This window comes from Suillus subalutaceus (genome assembly GCF_016647625.1).
Source record: "Suillus subalutaceus strain FC151 chromosome Unknown DFJ58scaffold_27, whole genome shotgun sequence".
NCBI classification, from domain to species: domain Eukaryota; kingdom Fungi; phylum Basidiomycota; class Agaricomycetes; order Boletales; family Suillaceae; genus Suillus; species Suillus subalutaceus.
In genome coordinates this window covers 1-23,277 of record NW_024540276.1, presented here as the reverse complement: position 1 = coordinate 23,277, position 23,277 = coordinate 1, and the positions used below count along the sequence as shown (strand labels likewise).

General features: G+C 48.3%; 10 protein-coding genes and 1 non-coding gene across 11 annotated transcripts; 9 read left to right on the top strand and 2 right to left on the bottom strand.

Annotated features, from left to right (window-relative positions):
- Positions 1–1,859: 1,859 nt before the first annotated feature.
- DFJ58DRAFT_775985 (uncharacterized protein) lies at positions 1,860–2,959 on the bottom strand. Its single transcript, XM_041389481.1, has 4 exons — positions 2,724–2,959; positions 2,511–2,664; positions 2,271–2,448; positions 1,860–2,212 (listed from the first exon to the last, which is right to left on the bottom strand). Exons 1-4 carry the CDS (start codon positions 2,907–2,909, stop codon positions 2,014–2,016), a joined length of 717 nt encoding a protein of 238 aa, XP_041246259.1. The 5' UTR covers positions 2,910–2,959; the 3' UTR covers positions 1,860–2,013.
- A 123-nt stretch (positions 2,960–3,082) lies between these two features.
- On the top strand, positions 3,083–5,355 carry DFJ58DRAFT_905273 (uncharacterized protein). The gene is made up of 5 exons (XM_041394947.1): positions 3,083–3,603; positions 3,694–3,793; positions 3,844–4,494; positions 4,526–4,663; positions 4,725–5,355. The coding sequence occupies exons 1-5, from the start codon at positions 3,214–3,216 to the stop codon at positions 5,048–5,050; spliced, it is 1,605 nt and encodes a 534-aa protein (XP_041246258.1). The 5' UTR covers positions 3,083–3,213; the 3' UTR covers positions 5,051–5,355.
- Positions 5,356–5,549: 194 nt separating this feature from the next.
- On the top strand, positions 5,550–6,573 carry DFJ58DRAFT_237291 (uncharacterized protein). Its single transcript, XM_041379393.1, has 6 exons — positions 5,550–5,680; positions 5,727–5,844; positions 5,895–5,955; positions 6,008–6,128; positions 6,182–6,485; positions 6,536–6,573. Exons 1-5 carry the CDS (start codon positions 5,652–5,654, stop codon positions 6,300–6,302), a joined length of 450 nt encoding a protein of 149 aa, XP_041246257.1. The 5' UTR covers positions 5,550–5,651; the 3' UTR covers positions 6,303–6,485; positions 6,536–6,573.
- Positions 6,441–6,513, top strand: DFJ58DRAFT_t67. The gene has a single exon. It is a non-coding gene; the product is annotated as a tRNA-Thr (tRNA).
- A 63-nt stretch (positions 6,574–6,636) lies between the features above and the next one.
- On the top strand, positions 6,637–8,918 carry DFJ58DRAFT_775982 (bifunctional 6-phosphofructo-2-kinase fructose-2,6-bisphosphate 2-phosphatase). The gene is made up of 10 exons (XM_041389480.1): positions 6,637–6,932; positions 6,985–7,170; positions 7,224–7,291; positions 7,340–7,456; positions 7,518–7,541; positions 7,593–7,613; positions 7,662–7,724; positions 7,774–7,929; positions 7,985–8,357; positions 8,426–8,918. The coding sequence occupies exons 1-10, from the start codon at positions 6,707–6,709 to the stop codon at positions 8,839–8,841; spliced, it is 1,650 nt and encodes a 549-aa protein (XP_041246256.1). The 5' UTR covers positions 6,637–6,706; the 3' UTR covers positions 8,842–8,918.
- A 23-nt stretch (positions 8,919–8,941) lies between these two features.
- On the top strand, positions 8,942–9,911 carry DFJ58DRAFT_744045 (uncharacterized protein; the record flags this gene model as incomplete). Its single annotated transcript, XM_041387290.1, has 2 exons — positions 8,942–9,360; positions 9,410–9,911. Exons 1-2 carry the CDS (start codon positions 9,179–9,181, stop codon positions 9,909–9,911), a joined length of 684 nt encoding a protein of 227 aa, XP_041246255.1. The 5' UTR covers positions 8,942–9,178.
- A 507-nt stretch (positions 9,912–10,418) lies between these two features.
- DFJ58DRAFT_775974 (uncharacterized protein) lies at positions 10,419–12,599 on the top strand. The gene is made up of 7 exons (XM_041389479.1): positions 10,419–10,904; positions 10,983–11,510; positions 11,561–11,606; positions 11,659–12,023; positions 12,086–12,150; positions 12,208–12,238; positions 12,293–12,599. Exons 1-7 carry the CDS (start codon positions 10,464–10,466, stop codon positions 12,410–12,412), a joined length of 1,596 nt encoding a protein of 531 aa, XP_041246254.1. The 5' UTR covers positions 10,419–10,463; the 3' UTR covers positions 12,413–12,599.
- A 485-nt stretch (positions 12,600–13,084) lies between these two features.
- DFJ58DRAFT_725437 (uncharacterized protein) lies at positions 13,085–14,198 on the top strand (the record flags this gene model as incomplete). Its single annotated transcript, XM_041385238.1, has 2 exons — positions 13,085–13,801; positions 13,899–14,198. 2 exons carry the CDS (start codon positions 13,085–13,087, stop codon positions 14,196–14,198), a joined length of 1,017 nt encoding a protein of 338 aa, XP_041246253.1.
- Positions 14,199–14,385: 187 nt separating this feature from the next.
- On the bottom strand, positions 14,386–15,408 carry DFJ58DRAFT_744043 (heme oxygenase-like protein). Its single transcript, XM_041387289.1, has 2 exons — positions 14,935–15,408; positions 14,386–14,884 (listed from the first exon to the last, which is right to left on the bottom strand). Exons 1-2 carry the CDS (start codon positions 15,373–15,375, stop codon positions 14,588–14,590), a joined length of 738 nt encoding a protein of 245 aa, XP_041246252.1. The 5' UTR covers positions 15,376–15,408; the 3' UTR covers positions 14,386–14,587.
- Positions 15,409–15,596: 188 nt separating this feature from the next.
- On the top strand, positions 15,597–17,437 carry DFJ58DRAFT_912596 (uncharacterized protein). Its single transcript, XM_041395281.1, has 7 exons — positions 15,597–15,670; positions 15,735–16,161; positions 16,281–16,349; positions 16,426–16,504; positions 16,622–16,908; positions 16,989–17,018; positions 17,049–17,437. The coding sequence occupies exons 2-7, from the start codon at positions 16,015–16,017 to the stop codon at positions 17,163–17,165; spliced, it is 729 nt and encodes a 242-aa protein (XP_041246251.1). The 5' UTR covers positions 15,597–15,670; positions 15,735–16,014; the 3' UTR covers positions 17,166–17,437.
- A 3,928-nt stretch (positions 17,438–21,365) lies between these two features.
- Positions 21,366–22,153, top strand: DFJ58DRAFT_725435 (uncharacterized protein; the record flags this gene model as incomplete). Its single annotated transcript, XM_041385237.1, has 3 exons — positions 21,366–21,463; positions 21,516–21,633; positions 21,728–22,153. 3 exons carry the CDS (start codon positions 21,366–21,368, stop codon positions 22,151–22,153), a joined length of 642 nt encoding a protein of 213 aa, XP_041246250.1.
- Positions 22,154–23,277: the final 1,124 nt, after the last annotated feature.

Genomic DNA, 23,277 nt, shown 5'->3' with positions numbered 1-23,277 from the left:
GAACTGCGCTCCCGCCATGTTTCTAATCTTGCTCTTATTGTGAACTATGATTGGTTATAATACTCTTATCCATCACAATCAGACGAAATCATGATCCCCTGAATGGGGCTGATTTTTATAACAGAGGCTTCCACAGCATCTTGATTCTTCATAGGCGCTTACTAGTGGTCCATTTGATTTCAGCCAGTAAAAATATCCCTGCGGCTGGCCGTGCTCGGGGACTCGCCGTAAGGAAGTATTCAAGCCCCGAAGAACAAAGAAGAAGGTCTTCCAGATCCCGAGTCCCTCCCGCGCATCCTCCACGACAAACGGATGCGCCTCACGGCGTTATTGCGGCATGCCGTAGCTGTCGAGCCTCAACCTTCGTACCTTTTAATTGAATTATTAAGACGGTCGATAATTTACGCACTAGCCCTAGATCTGTCCTACTTTGTAGGTTTCAACGGGTCTTCTTTACCACCGTAAATCACGCACTGACACACGCCCATGGCGTGTGCTTGGAGAATCCATCACTCCGCGATGATGTGTTTCCCTATGGGGCACAACGAGGCCTAATACCTAAGCATCTCTGTTTCCGTCATAGTGGAGCAGACACACGTGAATGAACGTGGACTTTCATTTTGGAGAACGTGAGTCGACTTCAGTCATATTCACTAAATTCAATAGACAGATGAAGGACGCCAATCACAGCCTCGAGGCTAACGTGCAGCTGTCATGTTGTAGAAGAATTTGCCGAATTTTAGGCAGAACACGATAGTGCAGGTGAAACCTTTTTCAAAATAAATACTGTCTACTCATACAGGTGATACCCTACGACAGTCTGGCGTAGCCCCTCCCTACGGCCAACCGAGCAGGAAATTTATGCGACAGAGGGCACTAGTTCCTTGGCCTGTTAACCCTTCAAAACTCTTACCCATGATAAAGGTCATTAAAGGTCCTCATTAGACAATGCCCGGCTCATTTTCGTTTTGACTTCGATAGAACATCATTGGCCCCAGCACACGCGATTTATTGCATAACGACCACTCCGCTATATGATATTGGCAAAGGGTTGCAACACTTCGAGAAAACGTGATGCGAATTGTATTGTCTCGTCACGCGTCTCGACCGCTTTTGCACTTGATTCTTCTTTATCGACATCTACTTATTGTGGCACTGGCGTTTCTTGACAGATTATAAATTGATTTAAGTTTAGGGGAAAGTGGTAATAATACGGCAGGGTAGAAACACATCCCCGCCTGTTGCTTCTGTCCTTGGTGCCCGGCGCTGCCAGCAAAGTGCCGGGCGTTGCTACCGAGTATGCTCCCACCCATCTTGGGATCACAATATTTGTCCGAGTGCGAGATTAATAGAGATCTCGGTTCCAATGTGGTACAGCCTCCTTAATTTTTGATTACACATATCACTATCCATCCACCTGGCTTACATGAGTCTTCTCAGGGTAGATGGCTGGGCGTTGGAAAGGCGACATCTTGCTGCGCTGTGGCTGGATTTTTGCTACTTGTAAGTACCGCAGTGTATTGTATTGTAACGGGACCTTCCGGTATGCCGGCGAAGACACATTAATATTACTTATAGGCAACACATATTGGGGGGAGGGGAGAGGGTACTACATAGCCTCCGATGGGGTTCGACCCTTCCGGGAAAAACATATCATATCATAATCCTCGCCACTTATACAAATGAATATAAAAATGGGCTGCGCTCAAGTACGTCAAACTATAGCGCATCTTCCCGACCCATTTATAAAGGGTATTATGTATTTAGACCGCAGTCGTAATACCCAACAAAACTGGGGCTAGGAGGTGCCACAGTGCGAGATCTATTCAAATTCTGCTCCACGCAGGTGCACAGGATAAGTAAGTCTTTCGCAAAAAAAAAACCGGACGTTGGGCTACCCTGAGGACACCAATTAAATTATAGTCCTGCTCTCAAACTAATAGCGTGTTATACAATATAGGTGGATGAATCGGTGATATGCTCGCCCAGCCTTCCCAGGGAAAGACGCATAAACTACTGGTCACTGCTCTCTTTATGACCGCCTGCGGCAGCTTTGTACTCCTCCATATCCTGGTCGAGTTCAGCAAGTGACTTTTTGGAAACATTTGACTTGTTTATGCGTCGTGGGCCCTTCTTCTTGCGTCGCCTTGACACGGCCTTTGTTCCAGCAGTCTGAACAGTGCGCGGTGATACTACGATTTTTTGAGCGGGGCTGAAAATTCGGATTCGGTCAATAAATTCAGGAAACCAGTTAACAAAAAATATCTTACGCTGGCAAAACGTTTACGTTCAGTACTTGACTCTGAGAAGCAGGGGGGCCACTCTTAGGAGTACCTGCATATTTCCCGATGCGTCCTAGTAGCGAAGGAACTACAGATGCAGTTGTAGATTGTGTAGACCCCGCGGCATCATCCGAATCAACAATTATTTCGATCTTTATTGGACGTCCTAGGCACAAAATCAGTATAAACGGGCCGAATGAACGAGAGGAGCGAGTTTAAATAGCTTACTGCCGTCGATGAGTTTACCATCATATTTTTCACGAGCTGCGGCTGCATCTCCTGGGCGCTGAAACGTTATAACCGCCATCCCTTTCGAGCGCCCTTGCGTGTTGTATATTACGAAACACTCTTTCAAAGGACCTATGGTCTTCTTGAACAGTTCCTATGGACAGTGGCTTGTGGTCCTGTGCCTTTCAGGTGGACATTGGGATAACCACGCACTTCGACTTCTGTTTCTCCAACATCTACTGGGAGCCTGCTGAGCAGAATTTTGCTTCCTCGCTCTTTCTGCTTGTCCTTGCTGTCCCGCCATGCAGGTGGCACATTTCCAGCTTGGTTTCCAAGAAGGTTACGCTTTGCTCCATGGTAAGAGGTGATACGCGCGTGAGGACGATCTCGTGCAGACATGGTATTCAAAAGCCTAGTGATAGCAAACTAGGGGAGGTGCAAGGTCGGTCGCGTCGACGAAGAACGCGAGGCACTAATAAAATGTATTACATAAGTAGAGGGGTTAACTAAACATGAAAATAGACTTGATGGGGGGTTGTGTGATTGAAAGATTAGATTTTCCATTTTTGTTCTGTGCCTTCTCGCTCCCTTGGAAGGAGGCCGTTGTTCCTAAATTCGCCGCTTTGTTGCTTGCCCTTCTGTGACGGTAGACGATCCCGAAAACTCTTTGGTTTTTGGTATCACACTGGTATTAGGCTGGAAAATGGACCCAAGTCGTGGTCAAGATAACAACCTCCAGAAGGACTTCCTGGCCTTTCTGTTTCCGGAATCTTCCTCTGATCAACAACGAGGCCATGACTCTCAGCAGAACGAAGTTATGAACGCAGCTCTTGTGCACGGTCAACGCTCGAATTCTGGGATGCTCAACTTTACCGGAACAGCCAACCCTCCTCCTTTCAATCAACAATTAGATCTTATGGCTATGAGCAATCTCATGTCTATGCAGGGCATGGACAGCACGTCACTTCCGACCCTGCCCAGTTCCACGAACCTTACACCTCAGGTCATTTTTGAACAACAGTACAAGCTTACTCAGCTGCACCAGCTGCAGCAACTTCAAAATCAAATTCAGAATCAAATTTTTCAGCAGCAGGTGAGTTAGCACCCCTACTCTCCCAACTTGTCTGGTGCAGATGCACAACAGTGTGATTTGAATATCGTACTGAAGTATAATCTCTACCAGCTTGCCCTTATCAGTGGGCAGTCAGCCCTGAATACGCATGATACCAGCGTCGAGCCAGCAAGGGATCAGATTGCATCGTTTAGTGGCCTTCCGACTCCAAGTGAGATTCATTTGGTTTACTTCCAGATTTACCCCTCATCACCATCATAGTGTCTTCTACGGAGCTCCGCCCCTTGCCTAACCCAGAGTTCCTCAGTCGTATTGGCTCACAATATCCTAATCCTCCTCAGGACGTGTACCCATCCCATTCGCTTGACCCTGTTTCCCTTCCCTCTCCCCATGACGCTTCCGTATCCCCGCAATATCTTCGTGACACGCGCCATCCAGGTTCTAGTTCTGCACCTGCCAACATAGTCTTTCATCACACGAGCCCTCCCATGCCACTTCCCTCACCTCCAGACCTTGACATTGACATATCTCCCTTGACGAGCCCCTGGCTTGAGGCATACCATAACCAGCGTCCCCCAAATAAGCGCACGATATCACCAAGTGCAGAAGATGCGGCGCGTGCGGTGCGAAAGCGGGGACCCTCCGCGACTTCTCCAGTGTCAACAATGAAACAATCTACAAGGCATGCCAAGAGCGCAACGAATACCCCTCTTCTGCGCTCCACAAAACCCCGTAGGAATAGCACCATCATGGAGACGGATTCGCCGTCGCCTGTCGACCTGTCGATGCCGCCCCCCGCACCTCCGGGACTTCGCCAATCCCCTCCCAATTCTGCTGCACCGAGTACTCATGAAGCGACATCGCCAATGACTCCAGTCACTCCCGCAAGCATAATGAATCTTGGTCGTTTGGGTATTCAGCAGTAGCCTCACTACCGCTGCAGCACCCACGTCTCAGAAAGCTGATAGAGCAAAAGATCCCGCTAGGGCCAGGAAAACGCCTGATAGCAGTGCACCAACCAAAGGATCGAAGAAGGGCGCACTGCCGTTCATCAATCCTGGACCTAAGCCGATTTTACCAGGTGCGCTATTATTCCAAATGTCGTTGAAATGTTTGGTGTGAACTCCTGTTCGTGTTGGCAGCTGGCACGCCATCATCTGTAAATGCAGGCTCTTCTGCACTCTCACCTCCTATTCCTAATCGCAAGTCGCACAAGGATGCTGAACAAAAACGCCGTGATTCTCTGAAGACTGCATATGACGATTTGCGCGTTCTGCTCCCGCCAGTTCCGCTACCTTCTGATGAAAACTTTCCTGATGAACCGATCCTTCCGGGTGCTTTACCCCCCAGAGGGCCACCGAAAGTCGGTGGTGATGGTCCAAATAAAGGTGTCAGCAAGCTGCAACTGCTCAGATGCGGGAACGATTTTATTCGAACGCTCAAGGGTCGGGGTAGAGCGTCGAGATAGCGAAATCGAAAATCTGAGGAGAGATGTGCTGAGACTGCGTGCCATTGCTGGAGATGCAGCCGGAGGGGAGCACATAGATCTAGAACGGGATCTCGATGCCATTGAAGCTTATTCGACTTTCCGCCAGACATCATTAGGTGCCGTTGCGGAAGGGGACGACGCAGACGATGCTGAAGAATGAAAGGCAGGCTGCTGGTCTATGCCAACTATTTTCCTTGATTTCTTTTTGTCAAAATATGTATAGTTATTCTTGCTAAATTCGAGTGGACTATCAGCCGGCAGTAATCAAATACGGCGTGCGGCCTATCCTTTGGTGGGGGGAATATAGTCCTTTTGCAGGTAGGCTATGCGAGTCTGGAGACTATTTCTTTGATCGGCCACCTTGTTAAATTAAAGCAAGGTGATTGACCGCGAAAATCCTTCGGAAAGACCCGCATCGGTCGTGGGTTTGTAAACTTTTAACCATGCGTTTCAACTCTCTATCAGTCAGGCACCAAGCAGATAAGCAGCCAGCCTTGCTTACATAAGAGTCGATTCTGAACTTTGGTACCTCGAAGTTTCCTTCACATTGTTCACAAGACTACTTAGTATCACTTTTATCATGTCTGTGCACGCTGCACGCAGCCCGCTGTAAGTCAAGTTTCATTATACCAAAGATACGCCTAATATTCGCTAGATCTTCTGTATTCCTGCTGCATATCGCGTTGGAGGCACCGCTGGCCCTCCAGGCGTTCTGGTCCCCACAGAGCCTTCCCTTTCTACAGATGAACAACACCACAGTAGTCATGTTGAAGGTTCGCTTATTTCATGATTCATTACGCGTATAGTTGTTGACACCACCCAGCTGTACGCCGCGTTGGTCACTGGGTCCTGCATTACCGCTTTCCTGGCGTATCCTTTACCAGGTATCATCGTACGCTGCTTCAATAAATGAGACAAATAACGTTTCCGAATCAGAATTTCTGCCCGGAAAACGTGCACTCGCCATAGGATTCTGCATTTACCACAGTGTGGTGTCAACGATTCTGTTTCAGACTCCAAGGTTCATTCCTCACACCCTAGGTCCCTTCCTCGAGTCGTGCGTGTTATTTTATATGTTGTCTTAGGGTGATTCCAACGACTACCTTATAGCGTGAATCTTACACCTGAGGTCGTGTGGGGTACATTTCACGGTCTCCTGGGAGTTGGGATGGTGGTGTGGTGGCAAGCAACGCTACAGTATGCAGCAGCAGTGAGAGGAGCCGCGCAGTAAGCTCTGACGTAGAAGGAACAACCGCATTCATTCGTGTATGGTCTGTTTAAGGCAGACTACTATTAAGACCAGTGTACTATCATTGGTAGCCAGAAGAGCCAAGTGGATATAGCTACGTGGGCGCGTTACAGGAGTGTATCCCGTTTAGCTCAGTTGGTAGAGCGCGTCACTAGTAATGACGAGGTCAGTCGTTCAAGTCGGCTAATGGGAAATCCGCTGATTTGATTGATCAGCATTCTCCTTTTTTGTCTCCACTATTAATAAGTTGCCGTGGGAGATAAGATAACTGATAAGTGGCTAGTCACTAAGTTATTAATCTAGATTTCGACCTTTCCTTGTGTCAGCAACTTGAAGCGGTCGGGCGAGGTACATATATCCAACCCAAGTAATTGAAACATCGAAGCATGGCAGCACCTCTCTACACAACAGCTTCGGGCTTGCTGTTTCACGCTGGAAAGATCCTCATCTTAACAGTTGGCTTACCCGCTCGTGGCAAAACACACATTTCTCGCGCGCTCGAACGTTATCTCAGATGGATGGGCGTGAAGACTCAGGTCGTATCTCTAGGTGACTATCGACGGAAGACCCTTGGTGGTGCCAAGAAACTGCCTCCAGATTACTTCACGTTAGGTGCGCATACTTCCGATCTTCTGAGTCCTGTGTGAATTGCTACCGGCAACAGGTGAGAAGAGCCCAGAGACCATGGCATTGCGCAAGATGGTGTCGGATGGCTGCGAAAAGCTCATCGGAGACTTCTTTGAGTCCGGTGGACAGGTCGTGATTTATGATGCCAACAATGGTTCGCGAACTACGCGGCAGGCCTTAGCAGAGAAGTACGACAAGCAGGGAATCCATGTGATCATCCTTGGTGTGTCCCACTAGGTTCATTAGGCAACAATCGCTTATTTGCCTTCGGTATAGAGTCTGTGTGCGATAATAATGAGATTATAGAGACCAATATCCGAAACGTCAAGATATCCTCTCCTGATGTGAGTTCCCTCACCTTCTTGCTTACCTTTTTGCTGAATCTGATGTAGTATCGCGGCTGGGATCCAGACAAGGCAGTGCAAGATTACTATGAACGAATCCGTGATCGCGAAAAATCGTATGAGACGGTTGAAGAAACCACTTGGCCATTTATCCGTATAATAAATGTGTGTAGCATGTATATGAATCTTGTTTCATTTGTTGGCTTACCCGCATGGCTGAAATTAGGTAGGCGAGAAGATGATGGTCAATGTATGTCCCGACGCACTTTAATTTCGGTTGATCTAATTAATCCTCGCACAGAACATTCGTGGTTATTTGCAGGTGGGCGAAGATTTAAGGTCGTTTCAGGATAACTGATCCCATGAGCAGTCGCGAATTGTCTTCTTCCTCATGAATATCCACAACAGACCCCGCATGATTTATTTTGCTCGGGTAGGTAGCAAAGTATAACATAGCTGTCACTTGATTCATATCCTGACAGTCCGGACAATCACTCATTGAACATTCTTACAAAGCTGACTCGGATCTTTCTCCTGCGGGGTGGGAATACTCTGAGCGGCTGAAAGAGTTCGTGGTCGAGCGACGTGCCAAATCGCTCGAGCAGCGTGGGTTCGACCCTAATGATAGACGCCTAGTTGTACGTGGTCTTCAATCCTTACTGTACGGATTGATTTTCAAACAGAGCACACTAGATCTGGACCTCAACTCGGCGTCGTGCTCACCACACCGCTTGGCCATTCCTGACCCCGACACCCTCCACTTCAATTCCGCAACAACTCCCTCTTGCCACCTCTCATCTCACCGTACCGCCACAGTCTGCGGTTGCACGGAATGTGGTAACCACAGACGAAGCTGGAGAGCTGACAGAAACAAAAGTTACCACTAGCTCGTCTTTGAAAGTTAAGGTGATCGAGAAAACGCAGATGTGCGAGATCAACCCTGGGGTCTGGGACGGCCTCACTCCCGATCAAGCGAAGAAGTTCTACCCTCAGGAGTGGGCAAGATTCGTCAAGGATCCATACGCGTTCCGCGCTCCCAGAGCTGAGAGTTATCACGATTTATCTGGTAATAATACTTCCTCTTGTATATCTATCTGTGTTATCTTTTGTTCTAAAAACCCGTTTTGGCTCTAGTTCGCTTGGAACCTATCTTGATTGAATTGGAACGTGAAAAAGAAGATCTCTTGATTATCGGACACTCTTCTGTCATCCGATGCCTTCTTGCGTATCTGATCGGATTGCCTGCGAGCGAGATACCCGCAATTGAGATTGCGAGAGGTGACTTGTTGGAAGTTGTTCCGACTTCCTATGGAGTGCACAGCCAAGCTTTCCACTTTTGGGATGGTCCTGGTCGACGGGGCGAAGGCATCGACGGGGATGGCGACCACGAGGACGAAGAGGTTGGGAAGTCAAGGAGAGATGAGACAAACTTTTACGAGAATTATGCAGAGGACACGAAGGGGAAAAAGAGAATGACCGCTATGGATCTGGGGTGCCTTTCCCCTGGTATCTGGGAAGGTGGCGACGGGACTCTGGCTGGTGGAACCTGACTCGCACCTTAACAATTTTAGCAATTTCTCAGGCTGTATACTACACTGGTATCAAATGGATACGTTGCACGCTTCCATTGGCATGTTCGAATTGAAGCCGAGCACCTCCTAACTGTTCCGGCCGCGCATTTCATTCACTTAAACCATACTTAATCTTCTCTGCAGGGAATACAGGATATCACAGGGGAATTAAACCACGAGTCAACTGGCTGTTACGAAATGAATTGAAAGAAGTTGGCGTAACGTCGGTTTCCTCTTCAAGTTGTGGTCACGACTCATCAGCGCTAACCCTTCATCCGAATAACAGTGCTTACTGCTCAGACTCCCTGCCGTGAACATGAGGATCTATTGTATGAAATCACGTCCGGACCACATTGTAGACATCACTATTCGAGAGACCTATCCACCACGTACCGTTCAGTTACAGAAAGTGGTGCATGACCTCCACACACGCGATATTTGGACACGCAACATCCTGCCACATTTTCTCTCAAACCCAAAAGCCGAACGCGTATGGGCGTAAGCAAATATCTTTGACTCGAATACCGCTCCCTCATATTCTTTCAAGCTCGATTTTGGGTCCCTCTATAACAGGAGGCCATACGCCGTTATCTGTAATAGGTCTTTCACGTCACTCCCTGCTCAGCGGGATGCAGGCAGGAGATGACCTCTCCCAGTTGCCCTGGGTGGGTGTCATTGCCTGCGAGCATCCCCAAGCGCCTTGGCCGGACACTAACAGGGTCAACTGCTACCGTCGTCTGACATCAATTTGCCAGCGGAAAACACGAGACACGGGTGAAAAACTCAATTTCCTGATATCTTCGCACGGGTCGAAGTTCAAAGCATTCTGGGTGAACTATGAAGGAGAGGAAGTCCGTCTGGAGCAGATTGGAAATCCATACGTCCCGAAAGGAGTTAGGTATGCCCCAATGGACGTTGTGGATGATGATAGATTCCTCGGCTTTGTGATGAGAAACTTGAAGGTGGTATCTGCTATCTACAACTTACCTGTGACGTTCCCAAGTTCTACCTTGACACAAGACACTACCGTACAAGCTCCCATTAAATAGGTCTTGCACCTCCGAGTCCAATACAATATTAATGATAAGTATTTGCACAGTGCATGGATACCGCCGTTTTTGACAAGGATCTACCTCGTTCTCCAATTATCTCAGCACGCAGATTCAGAGTGAAACAGGAATGTTCCTTGAGCGTCATGGACGGCAGGACAGATCTGGGCGGACGCGAGATTGATTATGTTGATGAACGATTGTGTAAATGAAACATCACTAGCACTGAATTCGTACCCTTCGCCACTTGCACTCAATCTGCATACCCGCAGCGCAGTTTACTCACCATCGCGGTTACTACTTTGAGTTAAATTTTCGCCATGGCGTCAACAAATGAGTGCATTAATGAGCCTGCGTCTATGTTTGCTGTAGAGGGAAACGTGGGGTACGCGTTAAACAAAGAGATTCAAGAGAAGCCGTTGGGCTTCGTGAATGCTTGCTAACGATAGCAGAGCCTGACTCAACACTGTCAATGTGGTCGGGCGCATTAAATTATAATCGTCGCACGGACGTTGAAGTGGGGAAGCTTTACATAAATTGACCTGAACGACCATGTCCGGTTCCCGCCCACTACGTACACCTAGTCTGCCACCGACAGTACGCTACCGTCCACGTCCAGCGCATGGCCTTATTACATCGCGGGCGCCAGCACCTCGACGCTCTTCTGTTTCGGGGCTCACCGCTACCGGCCAGAAAGCTCAACGTTCCTCCAAGACAACACAGAAGCTCGTCCTTCTACCCTCTGCACCACAAACGAAGCCTCTACCAACAACTGTTTCCGATGATATCCTCGGCTACGAGACCGATACCGGCGTAATTCGTGAATACAAGTCAGCTGGCGAGCGCATGAACAAAGAACAGAGAAAGCGAGCAGGATACAAGAGAATCACAGCGTATTGTATTGCTGAAGAACTGAGGATGAAGTTGCTCGCGAGCTTTTTGAAGAGGGAACATAATGTCACACCAAGAGTGTTTGACGAGGCGATGTATGTTGTGAGTCTCGTGTTTCTCATTTGCCTGTCGAGGTTCCTGATCCACCTCATGTAATTTGCCCTGACTGGTGTCTTATAGATTTACAACCTGCCGCTCCTTCCTGGGTACGGGCCTAACACCAGCATCCGTTCTTCCGCAGCCCCTGTGAAGGAAGCCAAGTCTCTCCAGAAACGCCTTGCTGAAGCTGAAGAAAACGGCTACCAGGGCTCATATTTTATCCCTCAAGAAGACGTACCACGGACTTCGGATGGATACATGACGTCCGGATCCCATGCGGAATCTCACCGACCCCCGCCCCGTCCTGAATTGGAATCTGAGGCTGAAGGGGAAGCGGAGTATGCCGAAGAGGGTGATGGTGAACGGTACGATGTGAACGAGAGAAGTCAGGAAACGAAAGAGAGGGCAGAGGACGAGCGACGCGAGCAAGTCGAGGTGAAAGAAGAAGACCGTATTGCGGAAGTGGTCTTCTTTGCTTATGGCGTTGCTGTCTTCTTTGGACTCGAAGAAGGGCAAGAACGGGCTATTGTCGAGGATATCAGTAATGCAGGTATTTTGAAACGACCGATGAAAGAAGATGACTGGGAGATTGAGGAATGTCATTTTGCGGTACGTCACTGTCTTTCAATTTCTACGACTCCTCATCTGACGCTGTCTAGCATGACCCAACGATTTCATACCCTCGCATATATCATGATTTTTTCAGTGTGTTTTTCAAACTGTGCCTTGTGTTGTGTGCTCTACTAAAACACCGTAGCTTTCAAATCACCCTCCCATTTGCTCAAACTGTCTGTTGCGCATGCCCTCGCCCAGTCTACGCTCCTCGCACACTACGAGTCTGTCGCCTCTTCTGTACTTTCATCCCCTAGCACCGTATCAATACCAAGGCAGCTCGCATCCTCTGGCGCCATCAACCTCAAACGTCGTGATGCGATGAGGCTCACAGGCAAGCTGTTCAAGCTCAGACGCGACGTAAATCTCGTGAGCAATGTCTTGGACGTTCCAGAGTTGTTCTGGAGCGAGGCAAGTCTGGGAGGGCTGTATGAAGCTGTACGAGAATACATGGAAATTGGAGAACGTGTACAAGTACTGAACGAGAAACTCGGAATGGCGAGCGAATTTGTGGGTGTTTTATTGCAATTCGACTTGAGAAGCAACTGATGGTATTTTGCTTTTGCCTTCAGCTCGATGCTATACACGATCACTTGAATAACAATGCGATGGAACGGATAACGTGGATCGTTATTTGGTGAGACCTATCACGGTGTTAAAGTCAAATGATTCGATCTGACGGGTTCTTCAAAAGGCTGATTGTGGTCGCGCTCTTAGTGGAGTTGGTGAGTCGTTTGCACTGCAATCTGTGAAAAATGATTATGATTATTATGCTACAGGGCGAAGTGGTGGCGCGGCTAGTCGTGCATGCAACAATGGGTGGAGACAAGGCGGACCGCATAGTATTGCGGGGAGGAGGTGCGCTCAGGGCCCTTATCAAGATTGCGTCGCAACGATAGGTCAGGAGGTGGTCATGGTATCATTACATTGGTTTCTGCAAGACTCGTCAGCTCAAGATAGACTTGGGTCGTTCATTGGAACGGCATCCAGCAGCGAGTTTGTAATTTTAATCTATAGTAATACCTCGCTGGTCTTCAATTCACTCGGATCTTGGGTTTTTACATTTTCCGCTCATTGCAGCTCTCAGCTTTTCACACGCGACCACTCAGTAATCAAGCGCTGTCTCGCCGTCATAGGTAAGTGTCTAGGTCGATTTTTGACTGTGCATGTGTACCAGTACGTGCCACCACGAGTATTTGACTTTATTTGGGCGCGCATTACATACGCGCTCGGTTTTGACAACAGCCCCTTGACAGCCCCTGAGGCCTGAGGAATACAAGCGCTTGGTCGATTCAGAAGAGCTAGGTCCAATTTCAGTGATTCAAATTTTTGTCCTCGTCTCATTATGATTTTACTGCTACCAGTGGTCAATGGCGCGAAAACAGAAAATGATAAGGTGCTCCTTTCAATCGCTTCCCACAGAGACAAAGTGCAGCATCCTCAAGACTGTACTTGAAAGTATGGTCGAAGATGATATGATGACAACCCCTGAAAACGAACACCAGGTGCTGGCAGGAGGCCTGTCGTTCCCTCACACCATGGCATTGGTGTGCAGACACTGGCGAAACATTATGTCTTCTACGCCGGAGTTGTGGACTCGGATATGTTGTGCACTACCCCTGGAGGACCAGCGTGTGACCTCCCAGCTGAAGAAGGCGGGGAGTTACCCAGTCCATTTGATAATCAAACAGAATCTCCTAAGCAGACGCCATCCTTCATCCCTCATTTCATCACATCTTCAGCGACTCAAGAGCCTCATAATGACAAATGTTTTCGATGGATACGGCCGCTTTGAGTTGGGCGCATTGACAGGAGATGCGCCACAGCTCGAATGTTTACGATTGACAATTATAAGACGTCATGATCGTTTCATTGGCTTGAAATCGTGTTTGGAACTGGAGTGTCCCGCCCTTAGGATCCTTTACATCGACAAGAATATGGCTGATTACCTCGGCCCCCAGTGGTTGAAGAATAATACGCAACATATTGATGTCATGACCATTTATGGCGGCTACTCGATCGATATGGTGGCACCCCTAGCGATTTTTCGAGTCTTGAAAGCAATACCACGGCGAATACCTTGCCTCATTCTCGACAACCTGCAATTGTACCCGGCAAGCCAGAGCATCACAATCTATGCAGAGAAAATTATCCTGCGCACATGCATCCGAGACACTTTGGCTGCGTTCGATGGCGATTGTCAAACCATCGTTCTCCAGGAATGCGATGCTATCCATGAACTTCGTTGCCTATCGCTACCCCCCCTCAAACTCATTGGAGTTGGATGGGTGCGCTGCCAAATTTGGCATGCGGTGGATACCTAAAACACGCCCGTGGAATGGTGATACTGTAACCATCACGAACAGCCACTCCTCGTGCATCAAGATCATCCTGTATCTCCTCGGTGCACCTTTCGCTCGCCGTAGCTGTTGCCTGTGGCCCCGTGTCACCACGCTTAAACTCATCGCGAAGGGTGATTTCGTCATGGAGTTTCCTTTGATAACGCTGAAGGCAATGGTCAGCAGCCGGAGGGAGGCTGTGGGACAGGAGAATTTAGGGAAGGACGGTGAGGAGCTGGACGGCATGCGTCCGCTTATGGTGCTTCACGTGCATGGGGCACAACCTCTTCCATGTAAGGAGAAAATGTGGTTTAAGAAACAGGTGATGGACTTCGTGTGGGACTAGAAGAAGAGAGGCGAAGGAAAGACAAGGGAAAGAGACAGCAAGGAGAGTATGCGTGGGTTGGTCCAAGGAGGCGTATGTGTTAGCAGTGTTTTGCTGATGCTTGGTTGTGGTTGGTCTTCGGCGGCGGTTTCACCCCTCGATTCGCTGGCGCTTGGCTGTACTTGGTCTTCCGCCATGGGTTCCACACGAAATTTCAATTAGCGAGACTTACCTGAGGACTCCGACATGCCTTGTCGGAGGGTCCGGGTTGAGGCTCGTCTTCTCAATCTTTCGTCTGAATATAATTGAACTATCAGCATACTGGTCCGGCAGACACTATAATACACGAACTCCCATACTGCTATGCTAATCAAGCACCGTTATTTTCCAAAGAATCCACGTGTTCGACCTCAAGAGGCTTTAGAGCTCAAACGGGTGTCCTCTCCGTCCTCGGGCCAAAACATCTCCTCAAGTTCCACAACTCTCGCCCAAATACTCTCCATCGCACGTACAGCTGAGTGCGAATGACCATGGTGACGTCTCGCGAAGTGCTTGTTTGCCAGATCCTCCAGCTTCTGGACAAATTCTTCAAACTCCGGAGTCGTCCAGTTGTTTGTTAGTTGGCGGATCGCATTCGCAGTATCGTTTTCTGAGTCACTTTGAAGAGGGAGCAGGGATTTTACATACTTCCATGCGTCGAGGTATACCTAGGAGGCTTGTCTCAAGCAACGTAATGTCGATTGCGAGGCACACACACCTGTTCCATTGCCCATAGAAACACGAGCCCCTCTTCCAACGAACCAACAGAAGCTACCCTTGCCATCTCAGCTGTGTAATCTCGTGTGCCTTTCCGCTCTATCCAACCGTCGATATCCAAGTTCCATTCCTTTGCGACCCCTTCAAAGAAAGCAACCTCGCGAATAACTCCCTCCAAGCATATTATCAGCAGGGCGAGAGTCTCTCTGTTCAATTCCTCCTCAACGGCTGGTCCATCGAAGGGAATTTTTGATATGAGCAGACCAATAAAACGCGGATATGCGTGTGCCGCATAAATGCGATCCTGACCGAGCCACAGTGCAAGACGGCCTGGAGATAGGCTCAATGTACCAGCAGCTGTAAGAAATTCGTGCTGAGTGGCTGCGCTGTAGTATGGCGTCAGATTAGATTGGTCTTTCAGATGATGCGTGATATGATGCATGTCTGACAATGTAGAGGCGAGTGGTGGAGGTACATAACATATGTCAGGTCGTCACACAAATCACCTTATCTTATCTTATCTAGTGAACGTTATCTGATCCCCACGAATGTGGGAGGGTTTTGTCGGATGCAATTCCCCAGGCACCTGTACCTCGATGCGTGGGAACACTTTCGAAAAAAAACTGTACGATTCATCGATATAGATACAATTGATATCGATAGATGATGATGTCATACAAGTTGTTAATATACTTAAACTCATCATCATCAAGTCTGTCGTCTTTAGAGCTGAACTTGTGTGTATATCTTTTCGGTTTCTTTCTGTGTGCTTGTTTTATTGACATTAATCATGATATTCAGAATGTCTGTCTTTCTCTCGAAACATCCCAGTACGACTCGGAGAGTCTCTTGACCGCATCAGTCCCACCTGCTTGCACAAGATCACGGGGCACTTTACTTGCTGCTGAGTTTCAGAATTGTACGGTATCGAGGTGGCAACTGCTCTACGCACTCCTCCTGTCATTAGCGCATCTCCTGCTCTCGAACCAGCAGCTGTGCAAGCCTCTAAAGCCATGTCTTTACAGTGGATTTCAGCATCTGTTGATGATCTTGCTCACCGTTTAGAGAAGCTGAAACGTACATGACATCCAGACATATATTCCTCGATCAGCGCCACGCTTTTGCACACTCTACAACAAGCTTTCTCATCGAAAAACGTGTGATGCACTCGCTAATCATGCCCGGCAACGCGTACTACACCTATCTCATGCTGGAGCAAGTGTTTTGGGTGATGTTTATCTCGCATATTTTCCATTCTTGAGCTGTTATTTACTCTCGGAAAAGGCTGTTTTCTGTCAGATTCTTGCTCATGAGTTTGGCGTGCTCGTTACTGAACGCTTGTCACAGGAAATTGTCTCGCGCTCTGTCAAGGACATGTCAGTCTGTCTAGAATGCAAACTGAATGCGCCGGCAGAGGTGAGAGATATTCGTACAGATCGAGAGCGGGAATGACCAATGCCTGTTTCAAAAGCAGTCATTTCGGCGTATGCAGTTGCTGCCATGTGCAGCCTACACGAAGGAAGCTCTCCATGATTCCAAAGGCAAAAGGAAGGGTACTAACGAGCTCGGAGGTCAGTCACCTACTAAGAACTCAAAGTTATCGACGGAGAGCCATGACATCTTTGACATTGAGCTGGAGGTTGACGATCATTAGCCTGACTTGAATACTGTTGTCAAATTTCAAGTAGCGCTGCATCTGATCTGCGAAGCGCCTGATTGTTATATCGATCGACTGTTTACTACCAATCCGTCGTCATTCTTGAAGTTGAAGTCGGGGACTGGCGCTTCCCAGCGCGCTACGATTCCTCATGGCAACTCAACTTCCCAAACACGCACAGCGCCTCAAAATACGACCCGTCTTTTTACCATCGGTAACATGTGCATCACCGAGCCAAACAACACAGTTAGCGCCCCCTGGACCCGCCCCTTTAATGACAACGCGTTTCGAGATGTTCTCCAAGCTCCAGACATAAAGGTTTGTGTCAAGAGATCCCGGTCCCAGCGAGTCGGGATAGGCTGGTGATTCACCACATCATTTCAGTGTACCCGACGCAGTTATTACCAGAACTGCAACCTCGCCAATCTGTGAGTGATATAATGCGATCTTTCCGGCAGACTGTAGATGCGATGTCGGGAACGGGAACCTGTTACTTGAATACTAGGGCACAGCCTCTTCCACGCAAGGAGAAAATGTGGTCTAAGAAACAGGCGAGGGACTTTGTGTGGGACTAGAAGAAGAGGTGCGAAGGAAACACAAGGGAAAGACTATGACAGCAAGCAGCCAACAAGAAGAATATGTGTGGATTGGCCCAGGGAGGCGTACGTGTTATTTGGTCATCAATCATCCAGCTGATGACTCGACTCGGATCCAAATCATTGGGCGGGATTTGCACGATTCGACATACAACAGTCCATGATTTGTCATGAATTTTTTTCCGACACAGGGTATCTGACTGCTTCTAAAATCATCGGGGGATGTCGATGAGGCCTTGAGGTCTTTGGCTGTTGGCTTTGTGATTGCAGTGATTGGGCACAACCGACACTGGGCAGAGCTGACGGAAATAACCGGTTCTGCTCGGTGAATCTGCCACTCCATGAGTCAGTCCATGACAGAACAATAAATTTAACCTGTCACTCCATGGCAGAACTCCCAAGGCAAGAATTTTCTAGCCTCGTGTAAGTAATTGTAGTATGCAAACCAAATTTTTCAGCCGTTTGCAGAACGCTAGACTAATCCCAAAAAAGAAAACATAATTGCAACTTTCAACTTCCGACGACCAATGTTCCTACCATGGGACGTTACAGCCTGAGGACGTTACACACCCCAGAAATTCGTGGTATCTGACCGGACTACATAGTGGTCGTCGATCGGCGTCTTATCAAGCGCGTCCAATTTCCGCGTTGGGAATAATGCCTCCTATCTGAGCCATAGCCACCTTGGAGCCGTCCTTCCTAAACCTTTCCCTCATCCTTCATCCTTCTCTTCATAACGATCTAGTGGATTTTTGTTGATGCAGAAGTTTAGGTATGTCCAAGGAGCTTATAATGACAAAGTACGTACTGCATAGTCATGTGTTATACGAGAAGCCACATGACATCTCACCTCTCCATTTTCGCCTTGAGTGGTAGAACAGCGCCGACTGGACTCCATTAATCAATATTCGTCCATGTCCTCATATTGTTCTCATGTTATTCTTTGTGCCCATAATAGACGCGTGAGTCCTCGTCACTGCCCTTGGTTCAGCTCAGTGGCCTGCCAGTCGCAATCCGCGGTCTGCGACAATTTTCAATGACTCACAAGGTTTTATTCTTCGACATACCTCGGTGCTTAACCTTCCTACCAAAAGCCATCTGAGCCCTTTACGCATCGTCAACAGTGAATACTTCTCTTCCCAGAGTCCGATTTTGTTGCGATATCGAGCTGTCAACGAACGTAGTTGACACAGATCTGTGCTTGTAATGTTATACTCTATCATTGTAACGCCCAAAGACGAGTGTATCGCTTGTATTTCTTATCTTCTGCATTGCAGTCATCGTTGTGAACTCCAATGCCGAGAAGACAACTGGAGAGCACGTGGTTGTGATTGAAAAACTGATTCAGAGACGGTGCTCAGGCTGTTGAACCCTGCCAAAAAAAAAGGACTATAACGAGATGAGAGAAGTCATGTGAGTAAGTCATCCAGGTACCGTTTAAAATTTCGAGCGACTGACGGGGAAAGCTATGGGCATTGGACACCGTGGTCGGCATGAGCAATATATGTTACGGTCCATGATGGAAAGCCCTGCTTTCTGAGCTTGCGATTGCATGGGTCCTAGGCCTGTTGTCAAGGTCCCACATATCATGCGGTCGCATCTCCAATGGTAAGTAGTGTGAACATTCCCTACAGTTCCGCAACTGCCCCCACCGGCATAGCTTTGGAAACTGTTGTTGCGCGCTTTTCGGAGAATCGAAACAGCATCTCACCGTCATACTCTGAACATTATGCGAGGAGCCACCATTTCCCATACTGCACCCGCATGTCCCATACTAGCTGGCGGCAGTTTCCGAGTCCTCGCATTTCCGTGACTCTGGTGGACCCAACAGCCCGTTTCCTCCACGATGATCGCAATTGAGCGTTTCAAACTCCAGGCGCTGTATCCGGAGTGCTGGAATTGAGCCCTGGCTCAAACGGCGAAGAACGGGCAGGCGTTTCATCTCGCTTCTGATGCAAATATCGGCAGCTCCGTTGACCATTATTGCTGACACGCCCACAGAGTCAGCTACCTTCGTGCATGTAGAAAGACATGATACATACTAGTGTGTATGCGAACGCATGGTTCTGTTTGTCGTCTCTGTGTATATACGTACTAGTGTGTATGTTTCACCTGTGTCGCACTGGCATGGAATGTAGAGATCAGTGCCTCGCCCATGCAATCAAACTCTATTCGTGGTGTTAACCTATGCCTATGCCAGTCAGGGCTGACGAATAATTTTGCAATCTTCATTCTAGCGAGGCTTTTAGGGACGGGTCATCATCCTACCGTCCCAAAGTCATTCAAGAGTCCCTCAGACCAATCCCACATCACCTTCGTATCAATTCCGATTCCAAACATGCGTTTCTCCTTCCTCGCTGTCGTCGCTGCTTTGACAGCAATTATGTCTGTCAGCGCAGTACCAGCTCTGTTTGAGGAGCGGTCATGCGTCAGTGGTACCGACTGCGTGGGGTCCGCCTGCTGCATTCAAACTTGTGTGAGCATGCAGTTTGTTTGTATGATTCAAAATTGACTCATTCTTTGTGCGTTCCAATAGAAAAACGAGATGTGCACTGATGTATGAACAAGGATTCTTGAAATGTAGAAGAGCTACGCCTAGCGAGAGTCGCTGTGAGTGATGTTTCTGCTTTCCTATCAACGTTGTCATTCATGGCACAATTCTTAGTTGATCGTTGAGTTGATTGCCATGGTTAATTTGTGTCGCTAGCGCTTGAGTAATGGGAGGAAATTTGGCATATAGCATAATATTATCAAACACTCAACTTTGAACATAATTTGAACCTGGAAATTTCACATATAAGTGATCGAAGTACTGCAACACTGATTGTCTGACCTATCCATGCGTTATAAGCATGTGCATGTAAAAAGACCATGTCGGGGGTTGTACGAGGGGGCACGAAGCGGAATTAGAATGGGCGATGCACGAAGCGAAATGGGATGGAAGAAAAAGATATACGAACCAAGATGGGCTGCAGGGGATGATTGCAAATGTATAAAGTGAGACGACAGAAAATCAAAACGCGCATTAACAGGCAAGAAGACCACTGCCAGCGGGGTAGTAGAGCGATCCAAGACAGATAGACGCCTCTGAGGGAACATAGAGGACTCTGCGTCGAGCGAGTCATGAATATAAAAAGCCGGAAATGTAGTCGCATACACGAGACGGGGTAATGTGGGCAGAGCAGGGTGAGCGGTGAGCGATAAGTAGCAAACGAGGGCAAGTCCAGTATCAAACAATTGATACCTTAAACATCACCAATCCATACAACACTGTCGAGTATCATGTACAAAAAAGGAGTTGATATTCAGCAAGAAGATAATCAGCGCGTTTGTGAGAAGTAGGAAGAGTTGGTGTGAGGCACTGCTTTTTCGCCTATAGTAGCGGGTAACTTTCCTGACGTGCCGACCATGGGGATGGTAGCGTTGGATGCGGTGCTAGCTATGGAAGACGCTGCGCTGCTTGATAATGTGGACATGTCATAACTGTGTACATCACAGACCAGTTCCAGGCCCTCTGTGAAAGGGATTACCTAGGGGCGAAGACGGGTGCGTAGAGGTGGAGAAACAAGGAGATCCATTTCGAATCCGCGGAGGTGGGTTTAGATAAGAACGAGGCAGGTGGTTTCGAACTAAGAAGGAAGGTTAGACCTCAAGGCAACGAGGTAACACTCGAAACGATACTAGTTCTTCTCTAGGTCATAGGAGACAAATTTTTGGGATTGACACAGTAATACCGGGACTGCATTTATAGGGTGAGGGCTCGGACGAGGTTTGACACGGTGACACAACACTTTACACAGCATCTGAAAACCAACATTAGATCACAATTAGAGACAATACCGGAGGCCTGTACACCACTAATTGATACGATCTCCGAGCTGTACGAACGCAGAGGACAAGCACTGTAAATGTGGTGAGAGGTGCGTTTCAGTACTGCAAGGCTGTATGCGGATGGACATTGAAATATTCATCAACAATGATTAATGAACACTCAAAGTTGACTCGAAGTGTGTAGAGTGCATTTTAAGCGACATAACATCGTGACTAGCTAAGAGCCTGGACAGCTGCGTTTATTTCTCAGTTTATTTCTCAGTTTATTTCTATTGTGGCGTGGCAACGAGTGACAAGCTGTGACTCGCGTGTGACTCTATCAGCGTCCAGACTCCATACTGCCAAGTCATGGCGAAACGGAAGAGTACATCTGCGAACACTGGTACTACTAGTGCAGGCCCAGCTACCACTCACTGGACTGATGAAGAGACCTCCCGCCTCATTCAGTATCTCACACTTCATCGCGCTGAAGGTGGAGATGGTACTAACTTCAAACAGTCAACCTTTACCAGCTGCAGTGGCTTATTTATTGAAGCCCCTGGACGGCATTCCAAAGGAGGACCATGTAGCTGGAATCAAAAGGGATGGGCTGTCATGCAAGAACAAATGGATCACGGTACGTTTATTATTATTTTTCAAATCGATTCAATTTTGACTACCGCAGTGCAAGAAAAAGCATACCGCTATCGTCGATATCAAATTGCAATCAGGCTTTTCGTGGGACGTACGAACTCGGCGCAAATATCGGCCCAGCCGACGCTGCGCGTTGGACTGCATTTGCAAATGTGCGTCTCAATACAAGGCCATTCCGCAACAAAGGTTGGAAACACTTCGACGAGATGGACGACCTTTTGCGCACGCAGATCCCACATGGCACCAATGCTTTTCACGCAGGCCAGGAAACGTTCCAATCACAATATGACGTCAGCAACGAAGGCCCGGGTGTTGATGCTGTGGAGAATGAGCCTGTAGCGCCTGACTTGGGAGACTTGGGAGACTTGGGAGGCTTGGGAGGCTTAGCGGTTGAGGGAGACATTGAGAGGATTGTGGAGAGAGACTCAACTGGGCTGGATGATGATGAAGACGATATCATTCCTTGGGAAGCGACTCCTCCTCCTCCTCCTCTCTCAAAATGAAAATTCGCTGCCATGTCTTCAACTCCATCGCTTACCCCTTCAACTGGATCTTGTTCTTCTGGTCCGCAATCAAAACGTCAGCGTGCCAGCGGATCAGCCACTGCACTCTATGCAATTAATGATCGATTTTCAGAGTTCACTGACGTCTTTCGTGTAGCTACACAATTGGAAAAATCGGCTATCACCTTATCGCCTCAGCGCAAGCAGGCAGCAATGCAGCGTGCTCAACTACTAGAAACACATCTCGATGATGACGACATGGCTGCACTTATCGAAGCTTTTCAGGTGGATGTCAGCGCCGCTGATGCATATATGGTCATGTCCGACGAAGGGCCAAGGAGGTCTTTTGTTGACCGCAAGATCAAATCTATCAACAAGTAGATCTACTAGGTAGTATAGGTGTTATGTACTCATCCTGTCGCGTCCTGACGAGCGCGACACACTCTATGACAGTCCCTCCACATAGCATCTGCAATAGCATCTCTCTCCTCTGTCACCTTTTGCCTTTCAGTACGGCCCGCCGGTCCTTCAGCAAGAACGCCCCTTGACTCGCCTGGATCAGGGTCAACGAGATCCTCGACGGCGAATTCTTCTATTTCCTTCGGATCGAAAATTCGGATGAAGTTGTGAATGGCACAAAGTGCTGGGGGAATTCGGGCTTGAGTCAACATGCTATATTCCGGTGGATGTACGAGTATCGTGAACCACCTCTTGAGAACGCCGAATATTCGCTCAATCACATTTCGAGCCTGAGCATGCCAAAGGTTGTATATTTCTTTTGAATTTTTGGCCTGCCGTCGATGAGAAAATCAATAGTTCGAGTGAGATATCACTCACCGAACTGCAGCTCGACCCCACTCAGCCAAGTGGTACCGAACACTTCGGTACGGAACGAGAAGCGAGTAGCATATTCCGAACCCAGCATCTGCAAGGAAGTACCTTCCTTAGTGATGTTCCGGCCCGGCTTGGGCTCAAAGCCCCGGCTTAGGCGCGGCCTGAAGGGGCTTAGGCTCGCCAGAATTCAAGCCTGAGCCGTGAGCCCAAGCCAGCCGAAAGCCGGGGCTTGGGCCTAAGCAAGCTGCGGCCCAAGCACTGAATTTCTGCGATGGCGGAACAAGTGAGCA